This window comes from Polypterus senegalus, chromosome 7 (genome assembly GCF_016835505.1).
Source record: "Polypterus senegalus isolate Bchr_013 chromosome 7, ASM1683550v1, whole genome shotgun sequence".
Taxonomy (NCBI): domain Eukaryota; kingdom Metazoa; phylum Chordata; class Cladistia; order Polypteriformes; family Polypteridae; genus Polypterus; species Polypterus senegalus.
Window position 1 is genome coordinate 30,626,475 of NC_053160.1, and position 13,866 is coordinate 30,640,340.

The 13,866-nt window shown below is 33.6% G+C and overlaps 1 protein-coding gene across 3 annotated transcripts in view; it reads right to left on the reverse strand.

The window, feature by feature from the left end:
• Positions 1-1,270: 1,270 nt before the first annotated feature.
• Positions 1,271-13,866, reverse strand: part of polk (polymerase (DNA directed) kappa) — a 100,327-nt gene continuing 87,731 nt past the window's right edge. For 2 of the 3 annotated variants that reach the window (XM_039758421.1, XM_039758419.1), the window contains 4 exons: positions 12,562-12,733; positions 8,727-9,623; positions 7,684-7,723; positions 1,271-2,424 (listed from right to left, as the gene is read on the reverse strand). In XM_039758421.1, the coding sequence (XP_039614355.1) occupies positions 2,340-2,424; positions 7,684-7,723; positions 8,727-9,623; positions 12,562-12,733 (1,194 nt within the window). In that variant the 3' untranslated portion in view covers positions 1,271-2,339. The remainder of the gene's footprint in view (positions 2,425-7,683; positions 7,724-8,726; positions 9,624-12,561; positions 12,734-13,866) is intronic. The other variant, XM_039758420.1, reaches the window with a different exon arrangement.

A 13,866-nucleotide genomic window follows, 5' to 3' on the forward strand; every position in this document is an offset into this window, starting at 1 on the left:
AGCCCTAGTAATATTTTGGAGGAATTGGTGGGAAAAATGGTACATTTTGACTTCAAATATATCATGTGACTTGCAAATAGATGTCTTAGTTTTATCATATTTCTTTTCTAAACAGGCATTAAAGAATTTTTTTTTTCATTTCAAACACAGATACATTTTACATTTTTGGGATACTATCTGGTATAAAAATGGCTAAAGGAGGAAAACCTCAATTAAATTTTCAAGTCCAAATAACGATCCACAAAAAGCAACAATTTCCAATCTTTTTGAGGCTGTCTAAACATGTGTGGAGAATTCTAAAGTGCAGGAAAAGGTCAGTACTATTCTCACCCTATAAATCTAACCAACTTCTAGACACAGTGTTATGTACTGCACTGATGCCTTGTGCTACAGTGCTTTCACTGTATTGCACTTATGTCTATTATTTTGTGTATTATCAATTGTTCCTGATAAGTGGGTGTGGCTAAACCAGGAAGCGAGTCGATGCACCTGTTGTATATCTAGAATCACTTTTTTACCCTCTTTATCAAATTGTGTCTGTTGGACATTGTTCAAGCTCCAGGAAGATTGGCCAAGGCTTTAAAAAACCTAGTTAGGAGGCACTTTTTCTTTACATTTTACATTTACTTGTTTAGCTGACACCTTTATCCAAGTCAACTTAAATAATCTGAGATATAATTTGTTGCATTTCTTTTGGTTTTTCCAATTAGACAAAGGCAGATGAAGTGACTTGCCACATAGTGTCGATGGCGGGACTTGAACCCACAGCCATTGAGACAAAGTCTTACCCACTGTACCACACTGTCTTCTCTTTATCTGTCAGCTGCAGTTATTTGCTTATGATTCCAAAGTGTACTGTGCCCCAAACCTCCTTCCAGTTTATTTAAACAGCCATATGATTCGATCTCTCCTTCTAAGAAATGTTGCTCCCACTCTGCTTTGACCAACAAAAAACTCTCTGTAGTCAATAAACTACTACTCTCTTGCCATATTTTTAAAAATGTGTTATAGGCTACCTGATGGGTCACAATTGAGCTTTATTGTACAGCTGTGTGTTGCTAGTATAGCAGTCCAAATTTATTCACCATACCGAACAAATAAGTTTTGTGGCTGCAAAAGACAGAACAGTAATTATACAAATAACTAGTGTTAAGTATTTGTAAAGAATTTTAATAGGTATTATTTATTACAAAAATACTTCATCATTTTGTTTATAATTTATATAAAATTTTCTCAAATATTTCATTTAAAATATACATTAAAGCACAGCTATAACTTATTTTATTATTTTATACCAAAATATCAATTTTATTATTGAAGACCGTAAGCATAATGTACAATAACATTTTGAAAAAAATCTACAGAATTTTAAGGTTTGATGCTGAATAACCTTTTTTATTTAGAAAAAATATTTAGTAACCAATTAATCATCTTGCCAATTATTCAATATCAAACCACTTAAAATAGATAAATATAGTTAAACAGAAGACAATCCCTTCATTGGTATTTTAACAAAACATTGCATATAGAAGTTTACTACCTTAAAAATCCAATTCACCTAACATATGTTCTTCATAAATTGATTCCAGACTGGTATTTAGGAGTAAAAAAAAAGTTACTGACCTTTAACAACAGAAACTCAGAAATTAAAAAACAGCGAAATAAAAAACATGAGGTACTGGAAAAATTAAAATATTTATCCCATCGGCATAATAAGAAATGACAGTCTAAATTTCTATTATAATTAAATCTAACTCAAAGTACCATAAAAGCCTAAGCTTACAAGTAATATATTTAGACTTCATTTTTATTTGGTGTTAAATATGATAGAGAATTGCACCAGTAACTGTAAAAATTATATTAAATGTCAGCCTGCTGAACCATCACAGGCAGTTATTAATAAGGGGACTGTAAACAGATATAAGTGGAGGTAAGGGGACTTTAAAAAAGAGCAACATATGAAATCATTATTTTGCTCATATGCTAGTTCAGGGTTTAAATATAACATTAGAGAAACCTCATGAAAATCACACTATAACTGTTTGAAGCACCATGTTTTTAGGTCTCCACTTTATCTTCACAGATCCGACAACTTGCACTCTTGCAATTCATTTCCCAAAAGCACGTATCCTTGAAGCTTGTCAACAATCTGACATTAGTATTTCATACATGTGAAAGTAAAACACATTCCTTGGATTAAGGAGTTAATTATGTTGAGAAATAAGCCCTTATTTCAAATCTGAGCAGAACTTTCTTTTATAAAGTTAACAGCAGCCCTAAATAACATCATACCTTATTTAACACAAAATGTAAACTTTGTTTTATTTTATATAATGTGTTTATCTAAAAAACCTGTATATAGTGTTTTCATTTTTATTATGTTTAGGTTTCTTTGCTGCATGCCGAAGTGGTGGAGAGGCAGATCTGAAAATGGAAAAAAAAAAAAAGATTAAACACAAGGTGCTTAATGTACTGTATGCTCACCTAAACTTTAAAAATATTTATTTCATATGGCTTTGCCTTGACTTTCTGGATTTAATACAAGAAACTCAGAGGGTTATTCGGTTACTGTTTATGAGAAAGACAATTAGCTAAAACTTAATAAAGTTGTCCACAGTCAAACTCCAACAGCCATGGCTTAGACAGACATTTTGCCATATCAAAATATTTAAACACCTGTGCATCATTCACTTTCTGCTAACATAATAATATATAATTCAAAACAAATTTAAGTAGTAGTTTATTGTACTTACTTCCAAACAACCCCTCACAAACACGAAACAATACTTAAAATGATTTCAAAAAAGTATTCAAATATGAAATTAAAATATTGTGATTATACATCATTGAAGCTTCAAGCACAACTATCACAATCTGAACTGGGATAAAAATATAGTTGCTGTTATCAAAAAAGCTCAGCAGTGCATGTTTTTCCTTTGTAAATTTGTTCCAGTGTTGGTACAGTTTTATACAGCTGTCACAGCAAGAATTTTCTCTTTCTCTGTAACAGGCTGGTATGGCAATGCATCAGCTCACTCAAAACATAAACTGCAGTGTATTGTTTGGACAGCAAAAAGGGACTGCAGGCATGAAACTGGACTCCACTGATGCTCCATACATATTGCGGGTCAGGAAACATACCGGAAATACAGTATAATCAAAGACTACATCTCTTTCAGTTATTACCATTGAGGAAATGTTACCAGTCACTAAAGGAAAGATTTACTACATATATAAACAGTGACTTCCTATTGCAGTCACTACGGTTAAACACGTAAAGATAGAAGGATTAACACATTAAAAATAGCTTGCCTTAATGCTAGAAGTATCAAAAATAAGGTAAGTGAGTTGGAGTTGTATGTAGCTGAGCACAATTATGATATTATAGCAATAACGGAAACCTGGCTAAATAACAAAGATGGGGATGAGTGTAACATAGAGGGATACACATTTTTTAGGAAGGATAGACGGAACAGAAAAGGAGGTGGGGTTGCTGTTTATGCCAAACAGGAATTAAATGTAAGTCATCTTCAGTTGGATGATGAGCCCCATCTTAGTGAGGACATGTGGCTTCGCCTGGAAAATATTAGGGAAAAAGGTCTCATTTTAGGAGTGTGTTATAGACCACCCAATTCAGACAGTAATTTCAACACACATCTTTTTAGTAATATCAAAAAGGCAAGTTTACAGGGGGATATTATAGTCATGGGGGACTTTAATTATCCAAATATTAACTGGGATAACCTTACAGATGGAGGAGCACAAGAGCAGGAGTTTTTAGAAGTAATCGGCGACTGTTTTTTAACACAGCATGTTAAAGCACCAACAAGGGGTGAAGCCTATCTGGATTTAGTATTCTGTAATAATCAGGATAGAATTGAGGGTGTAGAGGTGATTGAACCACTAGGGTCAAGTGACCATAATGTAATACAATTCTCAGTATTTTGTAAGAGTACAGATGCAAAGACTAAAATTGTTAAGTTGAACTTTAGTAGGGCTAATTTTGAGCAGATGCGACAAAGTCTAAGTAGGATAGACTGGGATAAGCTTTTAAATGTGGAGACAGTCGAGGAGCAGTGGAACAGGTTTAAAAATGTTTTACATGTAATGCAGGACAGATACATACCTAAATTTGGAAGTAATAGGAAACTAAAAAAATCTCCACGATGGATTAATAAAGATTTAAAAAAGAAGTTGCAAAGGGAAAAAACTGCTGTATAAGGCATATAAGACTAATGACTGCAAAGAGAACCGTAGCGTATGAGAACATGAGGGCAACCATTAAGAAGGATATCAGAGAGGCTAAAAGACAGTTGGAGAGGAATATAGCAGATAAGGCAAAGAAGACCCCAAGAGATTCTTTCAGTATTTTAGTAGTAAAAGAACAGTTAAGGAGGAGGTCAAGTTCATCAGGAATAGTAAAGGGAATTAAAAGATACAGACAATGAAATAGCAGATGCCCTAAACTTACATTTTTCTGAGGTGTTTACAAGTGAGCAAGTGGATAACCTGCCAGAGGTAAACACAACTACTAAGGAGGTACTGAGGGATTTGGAAATTGTAGAGGGAGAAGTGCTGCTCAGATTAAATAAGATGAAATCAAACAAATCACCAGGCCCAGATAATATTTATCCTCGTGTTCTTAAGGAGGCTAGTGAGTACATATATAAACCCTTGACACATATTTTTAGGAAGTCACTGTGCACTGGAGAGATTCCAAAGGACTGGAAAATGGCAAATATCATCCCATTATATAAAAAGGGTGACAGGGCAGATCCAAGCAACTATAGGCCAGTAAGCTTAACAAGCATCACAGGAAAATTAATGGAAGGAATTATTAAGGATAAGATTGAGCAACACATGACAAGGACAGGAGTTATTCTGAACAGTCAGCATGGGTTCAGAAGGGGAGGTCGTGTTTTACTAACATGTTGGAATTCTATGAGGAGGCAACAAAAGGATACGATCAAAGTGGAGCTTATGATATTATTTATCTGGACTTTCAGAAAGCATTTGATAAGGTGCCACATGAGAGGTTGGGCATCAAGTTAAAAGAAGTGGGAATTCAGGGTGATGTTTTTAGATGGGTGCAGAATTGGCTCAGACACAGGAAGCAGAGGGTGATGGTGCGAGGAACCTCATCAGAACTGGCTGATGTTAAGAGTGGTGTTCCACAGGGGTCAGTGCTAGGGCCGCTGCTATTTTTAATATATATAAATGATTTAGATAGGAATATAAGTAACAAGCTGGTTAAGTTTGCAGATGATACCAAGATAGGTGGATTAGCAGATAATTTGGAATCCGTTATATCATTACAGAAGGACTTGGATAGCATACAGGCTTGGGCAGATTTGTGGCAGATGAAATTTAATGTCAGTAAATGTAAAGTATTACACATAGGAAGTAAAAATATTAGGTTTGAATACACAATGGGCGGTCGAAAAATCGAGAGTACACCTTATGAGAAGGATTTAGGAGTCATAGTGGACTCCAAGCTATCAACTTCCAAACAGTGTTCAGAAGCCATTAAGAAGGCTAACAGAATGTTAGGTTATATAGCACGATCTGTGGAGTACAAGTCCAAGGAGGTTATGCTCAACCTTTATAATGCACTGGTGAGGCCTCATCTTGAGTACTGTGTGCAGTTTTGGTCTCCAGGCTACAAAAGGACATAGCAGCACTAGAAAAGGTCCAGAGAAGAGCGACTAGGCTGATTCCAGGTCTACAGGGGTTGAATTATGAGGAAAGATTAAAAGAGCTGGGCCTTTACAGTTTAAGCAAAAGAAGATTAAGAGGTGACATGATTGAAGTGTTTAAAATTATGAAGGGAATTAGTACAGTGGATCGAGACTTGTATTTTAAAATGAGCTCATCAAGAACACGGGGACACAGTTGGAAACTTGTTAAGGGTAAATTTCGCACAAACATTAGGAAGTTTTTCTTTACACAAAGAACGATAGACACTTGGAATAAGTTACCAAGTAGTGTGGTAGACAGTAAGACGTTAGGGACTTTCAAAACTCGACTTGATGTTTTCTTGGAGGAAGCAAGTGGATAGGACTGGCGAGCTTTGTTGGGCTGAATGGCCTGTTCTCGTCTAGATTGTTCTAATTGTTCTAATTGCTTTGTGATGGACAGCTGGGAAGCCGCTGCTATGTATGTTCCGGGGGAGCAACTTTGGACAGAAATTTCTAGCAACTATGCTGCCTGGCAACAAAGTTCAAGTACACCTCTTCACTCCCTTACCCCTAACTAAGAATAGCTCAAGTGCCACATTCTACCTAATTAAGGCACAAGACGTGACTAGAGTGACCATCTGTGTCAAATTGCTTAGTTATAGCAAATGAACTATTTTGAATTCTTCTTGTAGATAGACAATTGTCATTCCAGTTGTATGAAGAGAATATGAACAAAAGGTCAAAATATGACAAACAAGTAGTTACTGAAACATTTCAAAATGAAGATGCTGAAAGGTACACAGATGAATGCTGTAAGAAAATTATTTTGCATATGACTTTGAGTCAGCGTCAGGTCATGTTCATTTGAAAATACCTGTAGTTTTATCACCACTGAAACTTTTTCATCTGGGTATCTCTCACCAAAGTCAGAGGCACTGGGTTATAGAAACAGTTGGGTAAGGTTATGGTCATGCCCAAAACAAGCATTAAAGAGGCAGAAAGGAGTCTGGATGAGACTTTTGCACAATATAATGAGAAAAAAAAAAATCTACCACCTCCAAGAATTAAAAAGCACTATGATGCATATTTTTCATTTTTTCCCTTGAAACCTTCAGATAACACTCTATAAAGATGGAGGAATATTCTGTGGTCTGAAAGGATGATCATTTTACAATGAAGCCAAAGGGTTTTATAAGGGTAATACCAAAAGTAATAAGTACAGTAGAATCATTTAGAATTGCTCATCAATATTGAAATGTTTAACAGTTTAAACATCTTTCATCTGCCACCTCCCAACTGAATGAAAAATGGCATCATCTGGCTTAGCCACATTTTCAGAGTTCAGTGCAAGAAACCAGCAAATAAAAATGCAATTTCAAAAATGTGTGTTAAAGGAATTTGTCAAAAGAAAAAATGGCTGGGGCTAACATTCATGAGTGACTTTGACAGGTTTATGAAGAAGCATGCTTGGTTGTTAGGAATTTCAGAAAAAGGGCACAGTGTTTCAAAGACAGGAACAAGGATACTGCTGGTCAGTTTTTGAGCAGCTGACCTACAAATTGCCTTTACCAACTGTATAAAAGAAGAATACTGATAATATAATTAGAGAGAAACGCCAACAAATGTCTTGTGTAAGAAGATTGATGAAAATACTAAATATGATAAAGCACACTGCTATAAGATGCATGAGTGTGAATGCGAACTCTTTCACAAAGCAGTGTGAATAAATTAATCAAGATCACTATACACAAAACATTTTAAACACCAATACATTCTTATATACTTGTTCTAAAAGAGACAAAAGTGTCATTTTCAATCATCCTACTTTTTCTACACCGATTTTTGTTTTTAGACCTTTCTACAAAGTATAATATACACATATACACGTCTGACAGAGGCAGTAGAAAATGTTTTAAAGCCTTATATGAGCAATCTGTCCTTGCAAGTTCCTAAATAAGGATTAAAGATAAAATGGTAGAAAAAACATAAATCATTTTAGCAATACCTTTTTGATTTGTTCCTTGAATTCACATCTGAATGAGCTGCTGAAAAACAAATGACATAGTAAAGGAAAACAACCTTTTTATTAAAATAACTGAACTAAAAGATTTGAGTAAATAATATTTGGAGAAGGTGCAGTTTAATGATAGTTGCCAATTTCAAGACAACTGAGGCAATAAACATTAAACTAAATGTAAAATTAATACAACAGGAAAGGAAGCAAAATAAATGTGAATTACATTATGGATATCTGTTAATAATAGATTTTAATGATAAAGTGAAAAGGAACAGAAAGATCAAAGCTACAAATTTAAGATATTAAACAATACAAAGTCCAATCTCTTTAAATCTGTTTATCATAATGCGATATCACACATATTTATAAAGCTAAAAAAATATATTTTATTAGAATTTCATCTAGTTACTTAATTCCATTTGTATCATTAAAATGAAACCTGACTTTGATGAACAGACTTTCTTTTTCCAGTTGAAATTCATCAACAGATAATACAATTTATAATGGACCTCAGAATTATGGAAAATGTTAAAGAGCACAGAGTACAAAAAACATTGGAGGTATAAAACACAAAAAGCTAAAGGATAAAGGGGACAATTACAACAGGAAAAGTAAAACAAAAATAAGGAACTGGGGAAGTATTTAACAATGTCACAAAAGAATGGGAGGATACATTAATTAGAAAGGCATGACAAAATAAGAGTTCAAGTACTAATATCCATTTTAAAAATATACTATAGTGCTAGTATATAATATTTACCATGCAAAAGATGTAGGCCACCTAAAAGAAACATTTTAAAAGCTAAACATTTATTATAATGTTATATATTGATTTCCCAATCAAATAAACACTCAACTGTCCAGATAACTAGTCTTGAACATTATATTCTAGTAACTAGCTGTCAGAATGGTACCTCACACACTGATAAAGGCTAGCTACTTCCAGAAGAACTTGTTAACACTGTCAACAAATTTTACAAGAAAGTAAATGAACCAATACTTCTTAAATGTAAAAAATAAAAAAACCTTACCTGTAGTCTTCCTGTCTAGAAGTGAAACAGCATCAGATGAGCAGGGTCTTTCCTTTACTAGTTCTTTTAGGACTCCTTCATTCAAGCAAACATCAACATGTCTGTTGAACACATCAAGGTCAGATGTTTCTTGTTTTAGGTTACACACAGGACATACTAGATGGATTCTTGTAAGCAATGATGAAGATTTTTGTTTATAGTCTTGTTTATGCTGAACCATTTCACAAAGATCAGTAACATTTGACTGAGTTGTACTTTCTTTACTACAAGAAGGAGAATAACCAGCAGAATTATGAATAAGAGGGCTTGACTCTTCAGCCGTAGATTCTTCTTCAGTATTCCCTATAACTATTCTAGTCATTTTGTCTTTAACATTATGACAACTGATGGACTTCACATTTGAAGAGTCACAGTGAACACTTTCATTAATATCACTTTCACAGAATATTTTTATTTCATTTTTATCATCACATATTGGTAGATTAGAAGCTTTCTGGGTTTTGTCATTTGTGTACTCTTGACCTTCTGAAACAGAGCTCAAACATTTATCAATATGCTCATTGAAAATCTTTAGATCACTGGTGTTTTGTTTCATCAAACAGACTGGACATGTCAACATACAATCAAGGAGGCCATTACTTCCATTAATTAAATGTACATCCCCATCACCTACATTGCAAGTTTGGTGTTCTTGGGGATTTTGCTTTTGGTCATTCAGCATAAGTTCTGCTTTCTTTCTGTTGAAAAAGCTGCAAGATGCTTTGGTCCCCTGAGTAGAGAACATGTGACCTTGGCTTGTGAAAGGTATGTCTTGTTTGTCAGTGTGAAGAAAACCAAGAATGCTTTTTTGTTGTTGTTTCTTGTCTTCTTGAGATTGGAAACCAGAGATACGTACCCCTATATAAAACATAAAACAGTTACTAATATGTATACATACATATTTTATACATACATATTTTATATATATATGAATGATATAAGATATATATACACACACACTCATAGAGGATCTGTTTAAGTCCTACATTAATGACATTGTTGGTAAATCTTAATAATTTAAATTAATTAAGAGTAGCAGCACCCAGCACAGATCCTTAATGGACTTTACTTTTAAAATGGCCAAATTCTCTCACATGGTAATACATAGCTTTCTTGATACAAGCCATTTTTGTCCTAGTCTGCAAACTGAATTTGCAATCCTTACAGTTTCATCACTAGTCTATTATGTGGTATGTTATCAAAAACATTTTGAAAATCTATACAAACAATCTCAAAAGTAACATTATGATAAAAATTTTATTCTACTTCATCAAAGCTTTATTTTTTTTTAACATGATAAGGAATTAAGTGCTATTATGTCAGGACCTGCTATATATTTTTTTTGTAATACTTGGCTCTTTTTAATTAAAATGTATATTGTGCGTTCAATTGTTATTACTTAGTCCTTGACAATACAATTCATTTTTAAAATCCATTTTAAAGCACATAACTGGGACTAGTCTACCAGTCTCAGATTAATCATTTTGGTAAAACAAATTGCCCAAAGAGCTACTAAAATTATTAGTAAAGGCCCTTTTATGAAATAAATACCAAAACAAATGTGTGAATATAAAAGAATGCATTGACAAAAGACACAAGGACAGAGAACCAACTTTATAGTTTGCTTGCACAGGTATGTCGAGTGATGAGGCCGTTTAAGGTTTATTCTTTCATTGCGGCTGTGAATATTTTTTGACAGATATTTTTAACAATGTACCTATGGCAGCAAGTAGGTGTTTTTCTTTTCAGGCCTATTAAACCTTAACTGTTCCTCTTGATTGGGTTCTTCCATTTTAACTAGGAACACATGCAAGTTTGTTTAATCTTTAACAAAAGTTTTGTCTGTTGCGATAACCCCATAATGTAGTTTTGAGATTGAGACTTTTTTTTTTGTCATCAGGCCACAAAATGGCAAGGAAAGTTAGTAATTGAGCAATAAGCATCTGAAGAATGTTTGCTTGTGTTGTTTAACTTGCATGGTTTTCTAGCGCTGTCTGTCACACTGATTTTAGTTTTAACTGACAAAGATTTAATTTGTTGATTTAAACCATTATTTGGAGTAGCTCTCTCTTTTCACACCTGTAGGTTCAGAGCACCTTATTTGGCACTTAAAACAATAAACTGCAACCCATAACTGTTTCTTCTTTTGTAGACGCTTTCTCTATAGCTAATCATTCTTAAGCTTTGAACATATGAAACATGCCCGTTTGGTATGTCATTTTGACAGTTTAACACTATATAACTAGATTCCATCAATTAAAAAAATTAAATCCAAAATATACTTCTGAATGAAATGAATTCAAATATGGGATATCTACAATATTCAAACAAGTAGAAGAAAAATGGAATTTCAAGTACTTAACACTTAAAAGCTGACTTCTCAGAATGTGAATTAGAGATGATAATCCTTTACTTCACAATATATACAGTTTAACATATAATCTATGTAGCATTCAATTATTTACAAAATTACAATGTTGGTGCCTCTAATTGAAGGCTCTATTAAAGTAAACAGAAAAGGTAAGTCAGCTTCCACTATTCAAAATGTAATTGCAGATTATGTGTAATTCAGATTAAGTCTAGTCAAAATATAATTACAGATATTGTGGATTAAAATTTCCACTAGTGAACATAGACTAGTTCAAGACATTAGTCAGTTTATGGCAAGATGTTAAAACATTTAGTCATCTCAAAAACTGACTAAACTAGAGAACTCAAGATATAATTACAGATATCTCCAATTGGAATTCTGACAATGCAAAATATTCCTGTAGATCAAATATAGGGATTGGTAAAAAAAAAAAAAAATTAATAGCAAGTTGCAGTAGATATTAAATGTTAAAATGAATTTCCATGCATATGCCAGAGCAGCTTCAACTTTAAAAAAAAATTAAATTAAAAGGCAGGTCGAGATTTTACTTAAGATCAGCTTTGTTAATACTGAGCTCTACAACAATAGGTGGTGCTTAGATTTTTTTTCTTTAATTTTGATATTTGGTTTTATAGGAATGAACACAAAAAATGTACTAATCCTGATAAAATTAATGTTCCATTTGTCCTTCAGACTCCCAAATAATTAGCATTAAAATACAGCTATGATCTTTGATATGGATAAACATGCATAATTAAAATGTTCCACAGAACCAGAATACATTGTTCTTTACAATGAAAAGTGGCAAAGTGTTGCGTGTTGGTCAGACATGCAAGTGAGAAATTCAATGTAATCTATATTAATGACAATAGTACTACTACCAGTACTATCCATCCATCCATCCATTTTCCAACCCGCTGAATCCGAACACAGGGTCAAAGGGGTCTGCTGGAGCCAATTCCAGCCAACACAGGGCACAAGGCAGGAACCAATCCTGGGCAGGGTGCCAACCCACCGCAGGACACACACACAAACACACCAAGCACACACTAGGGCCAATTCAGAATCACCAATTGTTCTAAATGAGTCAGTAAACAGGACATAGTATGTTTGTCGTGCAGAATGAAGCTATTAAGTACAAACACATGGAGCATTCATTTTCCTTAAAGTGAAAGCTCAGGCTTATTTAACATATTTCATCACAATACCTGGAGTGTTTTTTTTTATTGTGGGATTTTTATAATCCAAACACTGAATGTAAGACATCAGCCAATGAAGATGACAAAATATACCACCTCAAAATGTTGTCATATATTAGCCATGCATGTTTACAAGTACATAGACAGAGAATCAGAAACCTATACATTTTTAATAGTAGACATAGCCAAAAATAATATTGAGTTACCCAAAGTAAAATATTCATACCCATAAGACGTAGTCTGAGGGGTTGTGGACTTGAATTGTCAATCTCCGTTTTAAGCAAATCCTTTGCAAGTGCAAATATTTCGTCTTCGGTGGAAACCGCATAAGACAGAGTAGAAGCTTTGGTTTTTAATGCAAAATTTACATTCTTCAGCTTTAATGTTACAGTTCTTCCCTGTTACAAAAAGCAAACAACTAATAAAACCCATCCCGGAACAGAAAAATACATTTTAAACATTTAGAATTCACAAAATATTTATAACACTAATTAAACCTAATTGTGCCTAATTGTGACAAGAATATATAATTATCAATAACAATTTATATATGGTTTTTGTGATTTATAATAATCTGGGACTAAAATTACAGGACTAAGAATTCAAAAAGAGTTTGAACTTTCATTTTTCATTTCATTTTCTACTCTGTTTAGTCCTGAAAAGAGTCACAGAGGGTGCTTGAGCCTATCCCTGCGAGTACAGGGAACAAGACAGGAACAAACCCTGGACAGGGTGCCAGGCCATCGTAGAGTGAACACACACACAACCCTAACCACACATTTGGTCCAATTTAAAATCACCAATCAACCTAACCTGCATGTTTTGGACTGTGGGAGGAAACCCATGCGGACATGGGAAGAGCATGCAAAACCTGTGCAGGGAGGACCCGTGACGCAAACCTGGGTCTTTTTACTGTGATGTGAGCTTAAACTTAATCTAAGTTAATAGTCCTCAATTGTCAAGTTTACAATAATAATTTACATCTTGCCTGAAGGGGCCTGAGTTGCCTCGAAAGCTTACATACTGTAATCGTTTTAGTTAGCTAATAAAAGGTGTCATTTTGCTTGACTTCTCATTTCAATAATAAAACAAAACTTGAAGAAAAATATTAAACATATTTATAATACAAGGTTTTTTGTAACCTTTACAAATATATCAGTTTGCTGCAAAAATAGTTTGCACTTTATGCAAATGTAGGATGGCCATGCACATAAAACTTGATTCATTTTAAGTTAAATCACCTTAGAATATAATACCTTTATTGTCACAAAAAAGCAAACACCACTACTTTTGTGGGGGGAAAAAAAAACGACAACACATAATACACACAAGAAGAGCATCATAAAATAATAATATATTTAAAAAAAAAAATGTTATTGCACTAAAGGATATTGCACATTTAGCCCAGTTTATAAATAAGAGTATATTGTATGTAAAATATATAAAAAAGAAATTAGATAAAAAATGAAACAATAATACAACACAACAGTAATACAATAAATAATACCATTTCATTGGGAGTAGCTTCACA